General features: G+C 42.2%; 1 protein-coding gene across 10 annotated transcripts; it reads left to right on the forward strand.

The window, feature by feature from the left end:
* The first annotated feature begins 4026 nt into the window (after positions 1-4026).
* bdnf (brain-derived neurotrophic factor) lies at positions 4027-19743 on the forward strand. Of its 10 annotated transcripts, none has more exons than XM_069697683.1 (3): positions 4027-4274; positions 5764-5882; positions 18170-19743. In XM_069697683.1, exon 3 carries the CDS (start codon positions 18191-18193, stop codon positions 18998-19000), a length of 810 nt encoding a protein of 269 aa, XP_069553784.1. In that variant the 5' UTR covers positions 4027-4274; positions 5764-5882; positions 18170-18190; the 3' UTR covers positions 19001-19743. The 10 variants fall into 10 exon arrangements, with proteins under 10 accessions (XP_069553784.1, XP_069553788.1, XP_069553785.1 ...); XM_069697684.1 differs by lacking the exon at positions 4027-4274 and adding an exon at positions 4573-4999; XM_069697685.1 differs by lacking the exon at positions 4027-4274 and adding an exon at positions 5051-5221.
* Positions 19744-21870: the final 2127 nt, after the last annotated feature.

The raw sequence follows: 21870 nt of genomic DNA on the forward strand, positions 1-21870 counted from the left end.
ACTGTTGTTTTAAAAGCCCCAGTAATGCTGATATGACTTTTGCAGGCTTGCTGACCTTGACTGACTGACTGATTTTACAACAAGGTATTTACAATGCTAGGTGGTGGAAAACTAAACACTGACTAAATATTCTTCCAAACTGCACTGTAATAAAATTAAAAACCTCGGTTTTCTTATTCTTGTGAGTAAAATAAGATGTTTGTGGACTCATTGTCCAGTTGAGAAATCCATTACGAGGTCAACTACCTGTGCTGCTTCAGTCCACCTCACCGGTGTCCGACTGAGTCACACAAGCTGAATATCTGAGCTCAGAATCTACCACCTACCTCCGGAGCATGAATGCAGAAATGCTGTGGAATGACTTCTGTACATCTGCAAGCTATAAAGAGTAACCGCACACTTGCTATTTTATGGTCACGGTCGTCTTTTTGGTCTTTTTTTTGTCACATTCCAGTATATCTGAAATCTTAGTTACGGATGGCATGAACATAGGACTGAATATTAATGACAAGAAACGCCATATCAGTCTGAACCTTCACATCCTACATGCAAACACACTTAATGTATTGTTTCTCTTTCCCTCGTAGAGTTCAGAAGAAAAACTGGGAAGCAGAGATCATGAAATGTGAACATCTGCATCGACGTGTGTTACATATATGTGCTGCATTGAAGGTCAGTGCCTCACACTCGTACTGTGCAATATTTGGCTGATCATAAAGGGGCTACCATTTGCAGGGTTGCTGTGCATGCAAAATTTCAGGTCACTACCACTGGGAACCAATAATGCCTTTGGCTAAGCAACAAGATGCAAATATATCTATTCAAATTCGCACCACTCCATACACATTCAAGCTTACACAAACGCTCACACACAATCTCATCTCAGCACACCGAGCTGCGGAATTAAAAGATGTTTCAGTCATAAATAAGTCACAGTCCTGGGGCGATGTTTGATCTGAGACACGTTTGGTTCCGTATTTCTGTGATCACCTTTCTTGTTGACCAAAAAAAAAAAAGAGGCTTTTCTGACATGTTCTAGATCTGTTAAATCAAAAATGTTGTGCTCACCCTTCTTCTTGTTGCCTCCTTTAGTCTGGCAGCCTCTCAGTCCAGTGGCAGGCCCAGATTACCCGTCTCACCCAGGCAGTCATAAAGATAATGGCAGACAGGCAGCATCCTCCACTCCAGGCTGTTGAGCAGACGCAGGTTAGTCAGAGTTACAAGATCAATGCATTTATATGTCACACAGAGAGCTCCAGATTTGTCCCCCCTGGCACTAAAGGCAGAGTTTACATAGTCACCCTGCATTTATCTGGTAAGAGATGGTCAGGAGAAGACGGATGATACTGTATGCAGCAAAGCCGGATAGAAACCCCTCAATGTCACGCCAGCACATTCAGTTCAATTTTAGCCTGTGAAGCCACTGGGGCAACCCAAATATCATTCATCCTGACTGTCCATCACACTATACATAGAACGGAGAAATTAGCACAAATGCAGCGCTCGCCATCAGTGTGAATTATGGTGGCAGTAGGGCGATTATTTACGGGCTGCATTACTTTCTGAAGACCTGAGCTCTGAGTCACCGACCGAGCCTGATAATTAATTCCACACTCCACAGAAATATTATGAAGCTGCACTACAGAACGACAGATGTACAGCACAGAGCACATTGTCTACAGGGTGACTGTGTCGAGCTATTTTGACTGTATAATTATGAAATTATGGTTCATCATTATTGAAAGAAATGATGTCTTTATGTTAATACGTCAATACATTTTATACCTGGCAGTTTATTTCCTACAAAGTACACTTTTGTTTGACCATTAAAGGGTAAACAGAAGAGACAAGATGTGCAGTAGTTTGATTTAGTGGTGTGTAATCAGAGTATTTGTTGTTTTCTGTCTGCTCTTTGTTTTTGTCCCGGAGCTCAACTTCCTGTAGATACAAGAGGTAGAAGGGGGAGATACTCTGGGATCTGACAGTAAGAGATAACCTGCCATCAGCAGGCCTTCTATTTTTAACAGCAGGTGCTAGTAACACATGACGTGGGGCTCTTGTTATCAATATTTATGGAACAAAGATTAAGACAGAGTAATGATACACACAGCCCTGACTGGATCCATCCTCGCTTAATAGTTGTCATTACGGTGAGGGGGAGGAAAGTGCTTATAGACTCGAAATTTTTGGCTGGCACTCTGCATTTTAGTAATGATTCCAGAGACCAGTCTGGGCCCAAATGTGATTAGCAGATGTACACAGGGAAGTATGATGACTGCTGGGTTAAAAAATGGCTTTAACAATACTTTCTTTTTATTGATATTATATGGATATTGTACATTTGTCATTTGAGGAGGTGGAGTTGTGATTTTTTTTGTCATGATTTCATAGGCAGCTGGTTGGCAGCTCCTCACAGAAGATCACACCTTAAAAGCAGATGGCAGCTTTGGAAGTTAAAGTTTCACGGAGTAATAACAACAAGTGGTAATGAGCCCACCACTACATGGCGGTACAGCGACTCTTTCTCCTATTATTCTTATATCCAACATCTTCTTTGTGGTATTTACTGTATCCAGTTAATATCAATATCTATAGCAGTCTCAGTCTTTCTGTACAGACCACAAAAACCTGTAACGGTGTACATTTATCTCCATATTTATCCCATGGCGCAGCCCGTCGGCTACACATTTTAATCACACTCCCTCTGCCAAAATGTTTTCCACTCAAACACTTAAAAGTTCCGAGAGTAAGCTCAAAAGAGGTGAAGTATCTTGGCAGACCCTAGAGCAAAATGCCATGCAGTCATATGCAGCCCAGGGGATGAAGTGATTGATCTGTGACCTCAGACTCAGCCATAAGATATTGTGGTGAAGAGTGCGGGGGAGGGCATGGATAGTGGAAAAGGGACGAGCATGAGTCAGTAACAGAGTCTGCGAAAAAGCTGTGGGAGCAGAGGAAGTGTTAACAACATCACAAGTAGGAGCAAGTCAAGTCACTACGTCAGGAAGCAAAAAGGCCTGAGAGTAGGATGATGGTAGGAGCCCGAGATGTGACGGGACACATAAATCCTGATCATTTAATCATTTGAGGCGAATGGAGGGAATTGTTCATCCACTTCACGCTGTCCACACCGAGCTGACATGTGTTACCTCTCTCTTTACGTCGCTGCCTTTTATTAGAAGCCTGTAATGAGTAGACTCTGTGTGAAAAGCAGAGAGAAGCAGGTTCAAGGACAATAAGCAATATGACTTCCAGGTGCAGCACTTGTTGCCTGAATGGTACATGAAAATGTACATCTTTCTCAGCAAGTAATAATTCTGATTTATTATTTTTTTAAAAGAAAAAAAAAAGACATTCATTTTATGTGATTATGCCATCTTGTGTCTTTGAGGAAGAAATGTATTGACTCAAACTGCAAAGAAAATACGTTGGTATTTTATTGGCCACTGCCTCTACAAGCAAGCTGACACATAAGTAGTCAGACCAGATTAGAATCAACTACATTTGCCAAGAAAAAACTTTTAAATGTGTCAGAAGTTTGGTTCAATATTGACAAGCGACACTGACAACACAGGAAATTTGCATCTTATTTTCCCTGTAGTCATAAAGCTGCCGGTTTAATGTTCAAATCTTGTCAGTGCATGTGATGGGGACAGGGGGACCTTGCTGCCCCCCCCCTCTTTTAAATCCGTGATTCACGAGAAGTCAGACGGCGTGCCAGAGTAGCAGGTCTGAATGGCATCGAGTTACCTAAAACACTTTTTTTTGGTTTTGTTTTGGGAGAAGTCCAAGGATTTGTCAGATTGGTGCTTTTGTGTCTTTGGAGACGCACGCCTACAGGTTCCAATAACGCGCCACCCATGCGGCGTGATTTCCATAAACTATGACAAAAAAGTAATTTATACCACAAGAATGACACTTTTCTTACACACGCGTTCTAGAAAGTTTTGGATGCTGGCAAAGAGTCAGGCAAATATCACCTATTACTCATGTTACTTAGTACATTTGGGGCTTCACTTGCAAGCACAGCGCTTCGTCACTGCATAACAATCAGATGGCTGAGTGTTGGCAGTGCAACTGATGGAATTTTACTGAAAACAGATTTCGCCTTTGAACTTGCACATATTCCTGATCGAAAAGTACCATTAAACGATCTGGTCGCTTCTCTCGGTGTAATTCCGCTTGTGGAGGACGTGGATTAACTTTTTTTTCGGATTTCTGTTACATCTGTCCGAGAACAAACAAAACGCAGCACTTCAACAGAATTTGACATTGTAAGTATATACGAGTGTCTGGTCCAGTAAAAAAAAAAAAAAAAAAGAAAAAGAAAGAAAGAAAAAAGCGGAAGGGGGTTTCTTTTTGAGCAGCAACAAGTTCCTCAAGAACTTGACAGGCAGACGCAGGGGCGCTATAAATGTGTATTTGTTTTGAAAAGCCGACCTGCTGCGCATCGTCCGCGTTCGAAAAATCTAAATGACCGGTTGTGCGTTATGCGTATCAGGCCATGGCCCCTCGCCAAAGAGGGAGTTAACAGGCTATAACACAAACACGTGAATATGGATGTGCCTCAGAAGTTTTATGTCTCTGTCACTGTTCGTCGATGCGGATTTAAAGATTTGAGGCGGTGAACGAGCAATCAGTCAGGAACTAGTACCCCCATAAACTTGTATTGCCGTCGCTTATTTCAATCACGTAAGACCCCTAATGGCGTTGTCCGGGCGAGGGTGTTACGTATATCTGTAAGCTTTTCTGACAAGCCAGGCGTGTTGATATTTGTCTTTACTGTAGAGCCACCAAGGTGTTGCCTAAGAGAGTTTAAGCACGCCGATATTGCAAAGGGTTATTAGATTCATAAGTCAGCGAAGTGGTGGGCGATCTACTGAGCACAGCAGAAGTTCTCATATGATGACTTCAAACAAGACACATTACCTACCAGCATCTGTTGGAGTGAGTGGATATTAAGACACTTCTATCTCCAGGACAGCGTAGGGGGAAAATGGTAAGTAGCAATGGAAACACACAGCATATAAGGGATGAATACCAGTAAATAGTCGTGCTTGCTGTTTAGTCTGGCAACGCATTGCTGGAAGGGTTTGACTCAGTGGCTACTTGAGAAACTCAGTATCGAGACCCATGTCTGATGAGGCTGATGTTGACAAAGCTTGTGTGAAAAAGATTGTGTGGCATTTCTCTGCTCAGGATATGCCGGTACAGTGAGGGGGTAAGGAAATATTACATTGTGTCTGCGCGCAATGTGTGTGGATGTGATGTAGGCTATCTTGGAGGGCTGTGTGTCGGCAGTGAGGGCTTTATATTTTATGCATGTATGTATGTTCTTTTTGAGTGCGGTGTCCATGTTTTTTTTTTTTTTTTTTAAAGATAAGCAACATGTGCCACTTATCTGTGACACTTGTCACAAGCATGACATGAGGAACAATAGAGCTCAGTATCAGCGTTGTAATTTGGCGTGGAGCGTGTAGCCTTTTGAGGCGAGCGTACACTGAATTGAACCGGCGTTTGTGATATAGGTGCTGTTATCTAGAAGGAAATGTCCGACCAATATGTGATCAAATATTAAAAGGACTGGTTTGGCAAGGGGTGGGAAAAATACACGTGACAAGACGCGGGGAAGCAGCAGAGTGAAAAAAAAAAAAAAAAAAAAAAAAAAAAAAAAAAGAAGCAGTTTAAAGTGGGCACTCAAACAAAAGTATATAGCTATTTTCTTGGCCCCTCATAGTTACCCTGGCTGTGTTATGCTTTCAGCACGTTGGACAGAGGCACCGGAGTCGTGCATGGACTAAAACGCCGAGTGGACGCCAACTCTCTTTCTCTCTTTTCCCAGCCCCCCTTTGCCAAACCTGGGATTGTTTTTTCAACTTTTGGTAAGCTTATTCTGAAGGAGCCTGTGGTCTGTAAACGGAAAATAAACGGGATTCTAAAGAAAGAAAAGAAAAATAATTTAAAAAGGGAAAAAGAAAAAAGAAAAAAAGCGCTTGCCGTTAAAAGAGCTCGTGCTTTAAAATGTGTTTTTGTAGAGCACTGAGAAAGTTGAAATGTTAGGGCGGTCTGGTCTTTTCGCACACCACATTCTCGGTACCTATAAGCCCCCCCACACTGCGTTAAACTTTGGGACATGCAAGTCTTGGTCGCGGAGATCTAACCACGCACATAGTGGTTGTCAGCCCTTGTAAAGGTAAGAGCAAAATCCATTGTTTTCATGTCAATCTTTTTTTTTTTTATTCCTGTCGTCTTTACGGGCTTCTCTCTGGCTTTTTCTCAAATGAACTTCGGCTTTAAACTACAGCATGCAGCCCTTCGCCTTGGCGGTGTGTTCATTGTGGACAGCAGTGACCGAAATAACTCCGAAATGAAATCCGATCCAGGTGACCAATACCTCGTAGAACATCATCTATTTTTTTTTTTCCTCCTCTAAAATTGATATTTCTAAATGCTTGGTGCGTGGACATTCACATGCTGCTTTAAGTATTGTGAAACGCTGAAACTGGGACTCGTTTTCGTGTTTGGGATTTTGAAGAAGAGAGCTTTTTGAAGCGTTTTTTTGGAGTTTCCGAACACTGCCTGCTGCAACATAATTTGCGTAATCGTTGCGTTGTGCCTAATCATGCTCCCAATATGGGATTTAAGACGCTGCAGTGATCCTTCCAGCACGAACTGGACTACTGATGCTGGTGCATATATCATAAAACTGTCTGGGAAAAACCTCTGTCCTTCACATCTATCTATCTATCTATCTATCTATCTATCTATCTATCTATCTATCTATCTATCTATCTATCTATCTATCTATCTATCTATCTATCTATCTATCTATCTATCTATCTATCTATCTATCTATCTATCTATCTATCTATCTATCTATCTATATCGCTTATTTTTCTTGTTTGGTCTGCTGCAATCATGTTTTGTCTTGATGTCAAACCCTCTGGATTTTGTTATCGACCAAAAATAGCCCTACTCTTTACCCCCCCCCCCCCACCCTTCCTCCATCGCCCCCACCCCCCCTCCCGTCATCGCCATCAAATCACTTGTGTTTTTACTACGACCGCTCCACGGTTTCATTCATAAGGTGCTTTTCACTTCACCTGCTACCCTACCCCCCTCTTTTGTCCGCACACGGCTCTGTCGACCTGTCAAACGCAGGCTGCGAATGAATGATAATAATAAATAAAGATTGCTTAATTTTTAATTGCTTTGACTCGTGCAGTTTGCCGGGTTTGCCAAAGCGAAGCTCCTTTTACAGTATACAAATTGTTAGATTATTCCTGTGTAAAATTACAATAAAGATGGGCGTGGTCAAAGTCCATCCACTGACAGATGTTATGGCTGAATGTGATGGAGAGAGATAAAATGGCTTGATATGCAATTGTTCGGGAAGCATCGTTTTTGCCTGCCTTTCTTTTTCTTTTCTTTTTTCTTTATTTGAAATTAATGGCACGCGTAAAATCCCTTCTCGCGGCTGTTAGATTGAGATGATCATCACACAAAATTGCTCTGGGATTTTATTTCTCTGCTCTCCTGAAGGACTTGTAGCTTAAAAAAAAATCGTCTCGCACCGATGCAGAAGCGGTGGATATTGTCTATTTCCCCTCTCTCTCTCCCTGTACATCTCTCACTCACTCCCTCTCTCCCTCACTCGTCCTCTTTTTTTTTTTCTCCCTTTGGTCAAAGATTTAGGATTTCTGATCCAAGACGAAGCAATTGCATGGCAAAACAACAGCAAGAAAAGCCCCAACGCCCACTGGCAGTCCTGTTTTAATCAACACTCCTCATGCCCAGGAAGCGTTTTCAAATAAATACTCACAACTGAATGTATCCCGTAAATTCCTAATTGCATTTGAATTATGGGACTTTTCCGCTGGCGTTTTCGGTAATTTTTACCCAGCAATTTAATGTGCGCAGATCGGTTTCTGCATATTACAGCCTATTACTCCTCATTTTATGAGACAGTGAAACCTAAATAGATCATATTACTTATTAGGCTGCCCAACAGTCATAAAAAAGGCTCCTTTAATAAAGGCTGCGTCGCAACTGTAATAGCAGTTTTCAATACCACAAACCCGTTGATTCTACAAATTACAACGATTCAATAATTTATCTAACGAAACGATGCAGGTTTTAGTTTAAATAAGATCAAGAAAATTATGACATTTTAAAGACATCTTTGGCCTTTTATTAACAGACGCTGTCAGTGATGGTTTTTTATTGCACGATCTTTTTTCGGCTATATTTGTTTTTAAATCAAATATTTTCTTTGCCGAATGCCTATTTTCTGGCCATGTAGCAGTATTTTTATTTTATTTATTTTTTTCTACTGAGACGTGGGATTATGGTGTGGGCGTGGGCGTGTTGGGTGGAGGAGGAGGGATGAGCGGAGGCGGGTTAGGAGGGGTCTGTGGGGTGGCACGACACACTTTGTATGTATGAAGGTTTTTTTATAGCACTTTTCTGCAATGTACGTCAGCGGATCAGTCCATAAATGGGGCTGCGTGTGTTTGTGTGCGGGCGTGCGCCTGCGTGCGCTCGCGCCTGTGCGCGTGCGTCCCCGCGTGTGTTATCTTTACCGAGAATCTCCCCTCTCTCTCTCTCTCTCTCTCTCTGCACTCTCAGCTCTGCAGAGTTGGGGTGGGCGTCAATAACAAACCTGATGGTAGGTTTCATTGCAAAAATCAGATGACATTCTTTCGGTAGGCCTGTTAATTTAACGAAAAAAAAAATAAATGCATTGTGCAGAAAAAAAAAGATAACATTAACATTGTGCTTGATATTTTCATGCAGCTAATGTTTTTCTCGCTTTTTTCGTGATGTGAATGTTGGCCTTTGTGTGTCGTTTTTCCGTTGCGATCAATTCGTGCACTTCGGGGACTAAAAGGATTTGTCGAAATCTGGTTTTAAATTAAGGACGTTCAATTTTCTTTTGAGAGAAATAGGAGGGGCTTCTTTTTAATCAAACTCGCTTTCGGATTTTGCTCGCCTCACTTTGCCACAACGTTTTCATTCATGAAATGCAATAACTTGTGTGTGATTCGAGCTGATGTAAATTATAAATAGGCTATTGATTAATTCGGGGATATAGATGGTGGAAATCTCGGCTCGCAGCTCTGCGGACGTCACGATATATTTAGAGCAAAAAATAATCATCTTAATCATTATGGAAATGTAGGCTACATCGCCCGCCGCCGCCGCCGCCAACACCACCGCCGTCGCTGCTGCTTTAGTCACCACACCATCATCTTCATCACCAACACCTTCATCCAATTAACAAGCTTGTTTAAACAAGTTCTTGGCAGGAGGCGAAGCCTTGAACCTTCTTCTGAACCTTTAATTATCAGTTCTTCGTCATTCAGTGGCGTGATTGTGGATGGAGCCCACGATAAGTTATTAATACACAGTGGATATTCTTACTGTAAAGACATCTTATATGTCGGACCACTGCGGGACAACGCACGATGCTGCGCGCGCCTGTGTGTGAGTGTGTGGAAATGTTCGACCATGCCGGCAAACCATTCAAGTGTGACTCTCAGCATGTGAGCACGTTGTACGTCACTGGATTCAAGCAACTCCCGAAACAATAAAACATCTATTTGTATTTCCCGAATCTCAGACAGACTCAAAGACAGTCCTGGTTTGGACTAACTCCTAGTTTGATTTCAAAGTGTCTCATTTCTGCCCTTTATTTGGAGGAAGATGTGTGTGTGTGTGTGTGTGTGTGTAGTTGCAGGTGGCAGCATGTGCGATATCAAACCAAGCAGGAGTCATATCGAAGCTGCTGATTTAGTTCTCTGCAGCCCCCGTCGACACAGCAAATCCAGCATCCGTGCCTTTTCAGTTAAATGTAATATTTCAGCAATTGCAAGTGATTCTGTGAAGTGATTTGTGTGTTTTCATTTAGCAGTGAACCAAGCAAACGTTATTGCTGGGGGATGGAGGGGATGGAGGGGAGGAGGGGGAGGGTGGAGAGGGGGGGGGCATGAGCCAAGAAAACAGACAGACAGACAGACAGACTGACTGACTGACTGAGACTTAATAGGCTGTGGATTGATTTGTAGTCTAAGCCACTATAGAAATAATGTATCTGTATGAGGGTGTGGAAGGAGGAGTGTATATGAAGCTTAGAAGACTAGTCTGCTGTATCTGCCTGATGATTACATTAAAGGTTATTGTCATCACAGGAGGGATGACATTAACTCCCCACTCCGGCTTCTGATTATAAAAGGCCTGCACCGACTTAACGTGTTTACCAATTTGGAGTTTTCTCAACGGTTCTCCAGCTCACTCTCGACTTCTTTGACGTCATCCAGCCTCATACAAAACGTGTTCTCGGTTGACGTGTTTGCTCCTTGAGGAGGAATGCAATTTCACTCTGATCAAAATACCCACATCTCTTTCCTTTATCCCCAGTGAAAATGACATTTCACAAAATGTCATTTCGTCCGTGTTACACGGTTCCTCTCTCGCACAAGGAGGCATAATTCTACTTGTTAAGTGAAGCTTTCGGCAGTGCGGACCTGTCAGCATCGTGCTGCACTTGGCAAGAGAAGCCTTGAAAGGTTATACAAGTGTGTCGTGTTGTCAGCTCCTGTGGTTGTTTCTTCTTTCTGCTGCACAAACAGCAAAACGCTTGTGAGCGGGGAAGATGTGAGGAGAAAGCTACCCAACTGTTACTGCCAATTACACGTGTTTGGCCGTGAATGTGGTTGAAATTTGCCACATGACATGCAAAGACAACCCCTCCGTTAGTTTGAAGTCATTGTCACTGGCGCCGTGTTGGGAAATCTTAAACCTTCAGAAACCTTACACCTCAGTTCCGATGAAATAGTGGTTTAGCCGTTTTCAGAATGACTCCTGCTTGTCTTGTCGTGCTTGTGTTTGATCCTCAACTGGATGAGTCAAAAAGACTCTGACATTTTTCACAGCTCCTTTCTTTCTAACAATTATCTGGCATTTTATGGATTTCATTCAGAAATTCAGGCTTTAGAGCCTCAGACACGTGCAAGCCAAATGACTTCTCTTGATTCGCCACCTTCAGTTGTGCTGTATTTGCAGAAATGAGAGAGACCATGTTGTTGTTTTTGCTCCTCTAATGAGATGCCAAGTGATTTATTTATGAATTACTTGTTTGGAACAGCCCCCTTGTGCAGTGTGCATTTTTTTTTTCTATCCTCTTTGGAGTCATGTCGCTCAGTGATTGCTGATGCAACTCTTTGTCATCCAGAGTTTGCCCTCACCTCCTGTGAGCCTTCGGGGAGGGCTATATCTATCTTGGCATGTCCCCGGGTGTGTTGGAGGTGGGAGTGACTCATTAAGCAGGTGTGAGCATCCACTCCCATACTGCTACATGCCAAACAAGAGCTCTCCAGCTCATAAGCTCGTGCAGGGAAGAATCATGATGGCAATATAGCCAACACATCACAATAAATCTTTGCACTGGACCAGGGCCAAGTCGAAAGGATAATGAGCTGCTATTTCTCCATTATGCTCACTCTTGTATTCATCAGAGGTGGAATTTCCAAACGTTCATCACCCATTGAAAGGTTGTGCCTCCGCTGACATTTCTTTATTTGAATTCTGCACCATAAAGGGACTGAACTGCTCTTGGTTTGTTCCAGATAAGAGGGAAACGGAGTATCAAGAAGCCAAGTAGTTTCATTGTGAGGAGACTGTGTATATAATCTACACAGGTTTGTTTAGCTGACATTTGGTAATATTAACCTGTGAAAGCTGGTTACTACACAGCAGAGCACTTGCAGGGGAGTCATCCATCTGTTGTGGAGATGGCTCACTTTAAAAGCAAGAAGTTCACATCCAACACTTACATTTCTAAAAAAAAAAAAAAGTATAAGGTCATGTTCTGGGGCTGACGTCCAGGCTTTTATTGCATATAATATATCAACTCTAAATTATACACCATCTACACTTCATATGAGAATATTGTTAGAATCTTCTGGGGCTACATCATGGATGTAAAAACAGGTTTAGGAAGAAGACCAACATTTAACAGATTATAAATGGTGAAAAAACGTTCACAAAGATTAACTTTAGTCTCAAATACTTTAAGCTTTTTTGATATAACTTACCAAGTTCTCCTCACTTTCTGCCGACCTGTACAAGAAATGCTTATTTTTAATTCCCTGAATATCTAATTTTACACAAATAGGCCATCTCTAAATGGCACGCAGTGGATCACGACTTGGTGGAGACGCGCTGTTACGCAAAACCTGTAAAAAAAAAAAAAAAAAAAAAAAAAAAAAAGGCATCTCTTTAAGCTGAGCAAAATACGGAAGAGGAGAGGCTTCACTTGTGCTTTGTAGTACATTGTGAGACATTATGGTGTGGATGCAGGCTGCACGGTATGCGGACAAGCAAAAGCACATAATGCACACTGAAAGCGCATTAATAGTTCCGCCTCGGGGCTGTTTAAGCAGGAGTTTGGTTGCGACCAGTCAGCCAGCGGCAGGTCACATGTTGCAGCGTCATTGTGTAGTAAAGTTACTGTAGTTGCAAAGAGGCTCCTCATTTCAGCTCCAGAGGTCTCCTCAACCCGTGGTGCTGTGCTGCAGCGGCGTTTTTCAGCATGCGACAACTTCAGTTTCAGACGATCTCCAAAGGAGCCGTGCAGCCATGGGAGTGCATTACCTCAGCCATGCAATTTCCACCATCAATAATTTAATCTATTTGCTCCAAAGCTGAAGAGATATCCTGAAGCTGGTCGGGAGAGAGGAAAAATATCGCTTAAGTAAATTACTCAGGGAGTTGTCCAAAACATCCCAGATGACACTACTGTCCTGTTGAATGGTCTGTTTTACGACTGGGCAGTGAAAGGTATGTGTCTGTTTCATTTCAGATAACTTATTTTGAACACTTTCGCATTGTTTGATGCTGCTTGAGAGAAAGACAGCTGTTGTGTGTCTGTCGATGTGTGTGTGTGTGTGTGTGTGTGTGTGTGTGTGTGTGTGTGTGTGTGTGTGTGTGTGTGTGTGTGTGTGTGTGTGTGTGTGTGTGTGTGTGTGTGTGTGTGTGTGTGGTGTTGGGGAGGGGGGGGGGTGAATCTAAGAGGGGAGGGGGTGTCTAAAAGTAGCTCGATCAAGTCCGGTTATCCTGCGAACAGACAGCGCCGCAGCCCGAGAGGGGATATGTGTAACCTTATCCTCTCGTTCATTAATAAAAAACGGAGTTATTATGTTGATTGGGTTTCCAGTGGAGAGCACGAGCTCAGCAGATGTAATCTCGAGAGAAAAAAACAAAAAAGACTCACTCTCTCACTATTGGGGCAGCCTGAGCATTGTGGTTATTTGTATTTCTCTAGGTAACAAAGTGGAAACAATCCAGCGTGCCTCTGCATGAAATCAGCCACGTTTGAACATTTTACCGCAACTTCACGTTCATAAATAGCTCAATAAACTCTTTCTTCAGGATGTTTGTCTATATTTGCTCACCTAACCTGGGAGACCCCCCACCACCCCCTCCGAGCTATGAACAAACAAACAAACAAAAAACTCCAGACAGTTTTTGTATTGTTGTTTTGGAAAGAAAACAAACTTTGATGAACTCATTAAGACTTTATAGGAAACCCGAGACCTAAACGCCTAGCTGCGTCGGCCAACATTCACTGTTGGGTCTACTTCTTGGTGTTGGTGAATAAACGCGGATTAAAACAAAGTCCGATTTCTGGAGGGGGGAAAAAAAAAAGGGCTCATTTGGGACAGATTCATGTGAAGGTATTGTGAATAAGAACATTCGAGGATCCTAGCAAGGGCTGCTTGGATAATGTTAGACTGACACAGTAGTGATGTTTCGTTCAAATTTTTTAAATTAGGGCCACATTTTTTGTCAGAGTTGTGACTAAATTGCAAATAAGTGAACTTTATAACCTCTAGACAATTACGTACAACGAAATCTGGTTGTGCGCTTGAAAAAAGAAACTAAAAACCACTGTCTGTCTGTCTGTCTGTCTGTCTGTCTGTCTGTCTGTCTGTCTGTCTGTCTGTCTGTCTATCTATCTATCTATCTATCTATCTATCTATCTATCTATCTATCTATCTATCTATCTATCTATCTATCTATCGTGTTTCACATGAGGGAGGAAAGAAAGAGGGGATGAAGGTGGAGAGAGGAGGAAGAAAAGGAGCTCTTATTATTTCACGGTCTCATATGCCATCTAGTGGACGACGTTGGAAACTGCAGCGTAGCCATAGTTCTGATGGTTATTTCAGTGGTCAAGTTTCAGTGTTGATTCATGGGTCAATTTTACGTTTATATCAATAAAGTCGAGTTTTGCACAATTAATGATGAGTCATTAAAAATTATAAGCTGCTTCTAATGAGAGTCAATCGTGATTTTACCTCTTGTTGCCAATATCTCCTCACAATTGTCCACTGCTGCACTCAGTGTGGGAGGGAGGCAGCGGCTCATTTGTGTAGCATAAATCACTCAGCAGGTATTTGAATGCGGGGCTTTCTGTGGCTGGCGTTGGCCTGGAGGCCAGGTATAATCCTAGTGATGCTCATCTATTACTAAATGTGCTCTGAAGCCGTGTCAGATTAAAAACAGATCTCAGGGAAGCAAGCTTCCACATGTGTCAGCTATTACTGCAGACAACTCAATTAAGCCTAAATGCTAGTTTTAAGTGCTGCATTGTGGCACACAAGGGGTCCTCGGGTGGACATTGTGATCATATTTGCTCTGTGTGAGTTGATTTTTTTTTTGTTCACAAATTGAACATTTGGCATTGTGTGAACATGACAAAACATGTTGCTAGGTAAATAGGGCACACTTCGCTCTATCATACCTCTTGTTTATTTCCCCCTGTAATGGCTTATATCATGCATGCTGCTGGTAAAGATGAAGCCATAAAGTGTGCTGCCATGTGCAGAGAGGCTGGGGAACATTACTGAATGTGTAATAGTACTAGCCATGCTAGTCCTTTCATGCTTTAGAAGAACTTTTCAGCAACTGTCAAAGGCGGCATTTATCACTTTAATCCCCACCTGGCACAGAGAGTAAATGCGAGGGTAAGTTACATATCCCAGCCATACAGCCGCGCTCTCAAAGCAGATGAACAGGTGGTCATCTAGAGATGTCGAAGCCAAACAGTAGTCAGAGTCCACACACTCACCTGCTCCTATTGTTCAGGGTGTTTCATGCTCTAGGTGTGTTGTCGTGAATAAAGGCATGTTTGAGCAGCAGTTAGTACGGGCTTTATCTCCCTCCGCTCCATCTTGTTAGCTGAGTGCTCAGTGCGTCATGTTTAGATGGTCATGCATTAGATGGAAGTGGCTGGATTTCATTTAAATTTTTTATCTTTAACAATCTGGGTCGAAGAAACTGCACTTTACTCAACCACCTGCTTGTATTAGACATTTTCATAGTCAAACAAATTGTCGCAGAGCTGCTGTAGAGGCTCCAAAAAGAAGATTTCATTGCTCCATATCATCTCTCGCTTTATTATTCATGCTCATTATGTTAACACTCAAGCCACTTTTTTTTATTAACCGTGAAATCCTCATAACATTTTCCTTCACTGGATGTATAAAGCAGGAGCAAACCAATCGGTTGTCACATTTAGCCTCCAGCAGATATAAGCCAGAGATTCTCCGCCAGTCCCACAGCAATTAAATGATTCATTGGCTTTATCGCATTTTAACAGGATGTTGATTGAGAGCATAAGCCATATTGATTGTCCTGATGGAAACAGGAAATCACAGAGATAGAAATAAAATCATCTGTTGTTCCCGGTGTGAGGATACCCGGGGGAACGGCACGCAATTGCACGCCGTTGAGTGGCATTACCCCCAGCAACCTCCTCCCCTCCATTCTCTCCCCTATGGAGACCTGGAAGAGACGTCATCTGTGGTTGTTATGCTGCGAAATGACGCTGGCACTCTCTCCACCCCCTGCTACTGCAATATTACCCCTGTGGTCTGTTACGGAAGATGCAGCACTCTTCGTCTGCACCATTTCCAGCATGAAGTTTGACGCCTAACAGTAATCAGCCCTCTGCCTTCATTTCCCTCATGTGGAAGTGGAACCATTTGAGTGCGATGCTGATAATAATATCAGCCTAAATGCATCCTACACATAAAACTCGTGACTGGCCTCAATCCCGTAAACCTACATGATTTTCTGTGCTGGGAAGCCTCACAGAAAATTCTTGGAACTGGAACCGAAACCTCAACAATATTGAAGGGTTAATAAGCTTGATTTCCACACGATAAACAGGATTTTATCTACAATAATTAATGAACATTTGATAATTAGCTCTTCATTCTCAGCTTGCCCTCATTGTTGTTTTAGTTGGTTAGAGGAAAAATACCCCCATCTCCCCGCCAACACACACACACACACACACACACACACACACACACACACACACACACACACACACACACACACACACACACACACACACACACACACAAGCCAGCCCCTCCCCATGCCCTCCCTCTAACACACTCACACACTCTGGAGGAGCACGTCACTGAGCTCGGGGAATGAGTGGCTCATTAAGAAGAAGGATGTGATATTCTGAATAGAGACTGTGAGACTCCCAGCACATCTATTTTTAGACGAGATATCTCTATGGCAGTCACCGTGGTGTCGGTTAATTGCAGCCACAGCCCCAGATACTAATTAAGAATGAAAGAAATGCTTTTAAGGTGGGGTTTCGCTCCTCCCTACTGTAAAGGTCCTCGTGTCCATTCTGAGTGGAGGCAGGAGTGTGTTTGCTCGCCGTGTTTTCCTGTGTCACGTTGGGACATGCGGAGTGCTGTCAAAGCCTCGGCCGGGCTATTTTTAAATGAGCCTCTGTGGAAAGCAAGATCTAGATTTATTTTTTCATTATGGTTGCTTTTATATCTCTGGCCGTTGGATGCCCACCAACTCATTGATTTGCTGTGAATCTTAGAGCTCCTCAGAGGTAAGGGCTGCACACGTGCGATTCAATGATTAAGGATGTATGTAGTGTTTCGGCTGCACCTGCCTCCTCGTGGTTATTTCTTAACCCTGGCGGTGCGTTGCTTGTCTTGTGGGTTGCTCTCCTGAGACTCCCAGATTGGTTCTGTGCAGGGAGCATGACACATCTTTCTGTCATTCAGTTTCCTCATGACATCCTGTTCATTCATCCTGCAGTGCTCTCGCCACCCACCTGCCAAAAAACAAACAGTGTCCCTCAGCAAACCCCTGGTTTCCCGTTCCTGATCGTGACGTTTAGTATCAGACCGGTCTTACAGCACACACCAGGGTTTTTTTTTTTATTGGTTTTTTTTATAATACTGCAGCTGCAGTGTTTGCCAGAGCTGACACAGACACGACATTTGCCACTCAGTCAGTCAGGAAGTTCTGTCCATGATGGAGGTTCCTGAGGTGTTGATACGGATGATTTCAATCGTGGGGTAATAAAAATACATGAACTCGTCCAACAAAAGAATATCTTTATCTCAGCCAAACTTTGTCAGTTCTCACTGCACATGGTTGGAGTCTGAAATGCATCCAACCTGGCCGTTTTCCTCTTAAAATATTACAGTGTAGACGAAGTTTAAGAGTTTAAAAAAAAAAATCCACCATTTCCTCAGTGAATGAAGATAATAAGGGGGAGGTTTGAGCTTTCAAAACTGACCAGACAACACAATTATTCAGGCAGAGAAGGGTGATTGACAGGTTTGGCCGTTATAAAACTAAACATCCATGCACACTCTCCGAATAAACGGTGCAATTTAACACACCACTAACAGAGATTATGAATAATAGCGAGCGTGTAAGGATGTTTTGACATCTATTTGTGTAATCTTATCTTTTGTAATAAGCAGTCTCTGTGATGCTCAGCACAGCTTTTGTGCAGCGCTGCCAACAAATAGAAATCTAAGCCAGACCTCACATAGGAGCAAAATGATTACAGTTTGCAAACAATTTGAAAACACTGATGACACAGTGCCAATATCAGTTTAATAAAAACATGTTGTGATTATTCCAAAGCCACTGGCTCTCTTTTTGGCCTGCAAACAAAGAGTAGAGGGTGTAAATACGAGGAAAGGCTCACGTGGTGCGTTATGGATCAAGAATAAGCTAACTTTGTTGAGAAGGCTCTCTGACTAACCGTCTTTTCCTCTCTCTCCCCTCCCTCCCTCTTGTTTTCTGTCTCTCTCTCCCCCTCCAGTTCCACCAGGTTAGAAGAGTGATGACCATCCTGTTCCTTACTATGGTTATTTCATACTTCAGTTGCATGAGAGCTGCGCCCCTGAGAGATGCCCCGGGCATGCGGGGCCATCGGACGGAAGGCTACTTGGGCGCCGCTGCGACGGCCGCACGAGGCCACGGGACTCCCCAGAGTGGTGGCGGGCCAGGCCAGCGCGGGGAACTGCCCTCACTCACAGACACATTTGAGCAGGTGATAGAGGAGCTGCTGGAGGTGGAGGGAGAGGCGGCACAGCTGGGACAGGGGACTGATAAGAGCCAGGGAGGTGGGGGCCCGTCGTCTGTGGTCACCACTGAGACCAAGGATGTCGACCTGTACGACTCGCGGGTGATGATCAGCAACCAAGTGCCTTTGGAGCCGCCGTTGCTCTTTCTTCTGGAGGAATACAAAAACTATCTGGATGCCGCTAACATGTCCATGAGGGTGCGGCGACACTCCGATCCCTCACGGCGCGGAGAGCTCAGTGTGTGTGACAGTATTAGCCAGTGGGTGACAGCTGTGGATAAAAAGACGGCAATAGACATGTCTGGGCAGACAGTTACCGTCATGGAAAAGGTCCCCGTCCCCAATGGCCAACTGAAGCAATACTTTTATGAGACCAAATGCAACCCCATGGGGTACACAAAGGAGGGCTGCAGAGGAATAGACAAGCGGCATTATAATTCCCAATGCAGGACAACCCAGTCCTACGTGCGAGCGCTTACCATGGATAGCAAAAAGAAGATTGGCTGGCGGTTTATAAGGATAGACACTTCATGTGTATGCACATTGACCATTAAAAGAGGGAGATAGTGTATAAAATGTATAGATTTTATTGAAGAGTTTAAAAAAGAGAATAAAGAGAAAATATCTATTTGTATATATACATAACAGGGTAAATTATTCCGTCAAATGGAAATTTTATGGACTGCATGTAAAAAAAGATGAAGTTTATACAGTAAAAGTGATACTACAGTCTATTTATTGAACATATTCATGACCTTGTAAACAATTAAAAAAAATCTGATCAGTCATTTGCGCCCAGTTTAAATTACTATATCACATTCCTCAAGACATTGTGATTTGTTTACGTTGCCAAGAATTAGAAAATGAAGGGAAAAAAAAAACAGGCAAGGAATGAGAGAGGACAGTTCCATCTTCAAAAGCTTGCATGCTGCTTCAATTGTGAATCGAGAAATTCTCCACTTACAAAAAAGGATATGATGCTGACCAAAAAAACATTCCGTTTACATATTCAGCAGAAAACAATTTCCTCTCAAGTAATTTATCTGTTTACTGTTCTAAACTTCTCAAGGTAATGTTGGAATTACATACTATGTCAAGGTGCTGTTGTCAAAGCTTTGCTGTTTATTTTTTTATCCCCACCAGAGGACAAGATATATATAAAAAATTATATATATATATATATATAAAATTTATTCATTGACATGTTTCTGGGTTAATATTATTCATTTTGTATGTTGTGAAGTTGTTTGCAATATTAAACTGAAATATTTGAAGAAATAAAAATGACTATAGGCAACTGAAAAACAAAATCAATGTCGATAAAGTTTCAACAGTGCATTTTTAGGCAGGATAAATTTTATTACACGGACAGGCAGGCAGGGAGGAAGGTAGGCACATACGCACACATGCACGCGCACAAACTACAAAATGAATATCATGTACTACAAGGACCTTCATAAGTTGTTTTACATTTGAGCAAGGTGCAGAAAAACAATATACTTTCAGTAGCAGAAGAGTCCATGCATTTGATAATGCACGGGGACAGCAAACATGACAGTGTTGTGGGTGGGAACCAGGCACCTCTTGGTGTTATTCAGCTCTTTGAGGAGGGAAAACATGGAAAACTGCACAGAAAACCACCTCCTGCTCCCCAGCAGCACACCACTGGAACATGAATTTATGTGCTTTGATACTTTGGTATTCAGAGATTCACTTAATTATTACTCTAGCTGCACATGTAATATTTCACAATTACAAGAACCTAACAATAAAAACGCCTACACATTCAAGTGCAGACTAGTACGGGTAGGCTCAGCTACATGTGAAGCATGCCTGAGTTTGACAGTGATGGATTCAACCACCCATACATTTGTTGATATTATAAATATACACTCAACTTGTCGTTATTAGTGCGTGGTAATCCCATCTTTAATTCCTCTACAAATGAACAATCACCACAAATATTTGTATGTAGCTGTAGATTCTCTGTTATCTAAAGGAATAGCATTTCTCTGTAACCTGTTTGGCATTTGAGTTAAAAGACTGTTTTGCTGCGGCTTTATATCAATATCCCTTCCAGCAAGTAATAACTCAGAGCCTTACATGGCGAGAAACCCCGGCTTGCCAAGACTGGACGCCATAGCTTAAGGTCGTATTTGGGTAACATTAAAATGTGCTCAACTTTTCATCTTAATATCATGAAACATTTCCAGATTTACCCACAACATGACAAATGTCAGAAAAAGAAGATGCTCATGGATAAAAAAAAAAAATTTAAAAAAAATAAATAAATAAAAAAAAGCAGATACCAAGATTCATCAAAAGCTTCAATTACACGTCATGTTTGTGTTGCATGTGACCTCAAACATCTCATTTTACTTCTTCCTCATCAACCTGAAGGTAAGTGTGACGAGTTGGGAAACAGACTGCAGAATGAAGAAAAATTTTGTCATGAACAGAGAAAAGATGATCCACTTTCTTCATCACTGTACTCGGAGTCACCAGAGAGGCCTGACGAAGATGCCGTGAGTTACTTTTATTGTTAAAAAAAAAAAGAAAAAAAAAAGATGAGAATAAATAAAGTCTCCACCAGCTCTGAGAGATGACAAAAATACAGTCGTCACTCAAATACATCACTGTCATAAATATTCAACAAGAGATCATGAGGTTTCTTGTCATGGCAACATAAACCATGTTACAATTAACAAAGACATAGTACTTGTTCTGCTCTTTGAAGAAAATCCACCTTAAGACAGAATTGGAATTTAATCAAGCTCAAACACATCCTCGGCATACAGGACAATGAATCAAACATTGTGGGATGGATTTTAGATAAAGTACTCTGAAATGCTCCATTTGTCATTAGTAGGAGCTTCGGGCTATTTTTGTTTAACAAAGATTTATTAATGGAAAAGTCAGTTTATTTAGATAGCACATGTAACCATACATTGATGATAAAAGTGCTGCACAACAAATGCTGCAGAAAGCTGCCATTGACTAATTACACTCTTAATAAATAAATGAATAAAGGGACTCTAGAATCCCCATCTGGTTTTAAAGGGTGAAACCCATGTTTGCAGAAAAGGCCAGTTAATGTACTTTTATGTGATCCAAAATAATGCATGTGAACACATCTGACAGTATAATGATGTGTTACTTTAAGTTGTAGCTGAAGAAAGAAAAACAATGCAAACAATGGGCCTATTGTATATAAAAAAAAAAGAACAAAAACTGCTGCTGCTCCTTTGGCGTTCAAATGCGTTGCGCCTCTTGCCACGCCCCAATCAGTGATATCAGAGCTGGTATTTTTCATTAGCTGGCAACTGTTTTTCATCACCAGCTGGGGTGTGGTCAGAGATGAATCATGCTCCGAAGTTTCAGCCCACAGAGAGCAGTGCAGCTGCAGTTTTCTGCAGCTTTATCTGAAGATATGCTGC

This window comes from Brachyistius frenatus, unplaced genomic scaffold (genome assembly GCF_029030835.1).
Source record: "Brachyistius frenatus isolate BFR_SWC_R1_liver_20210118 unplaced genomic scaffold, ASM2903083v1 Contig_24, whole genome shotgun sequence".
NCBI classification, from domain to species: Eukaryota; Metazoa; Chordata; class Actinopteri; family Embiotocidae; genus Brachyistius; species Brachyistius frenatus.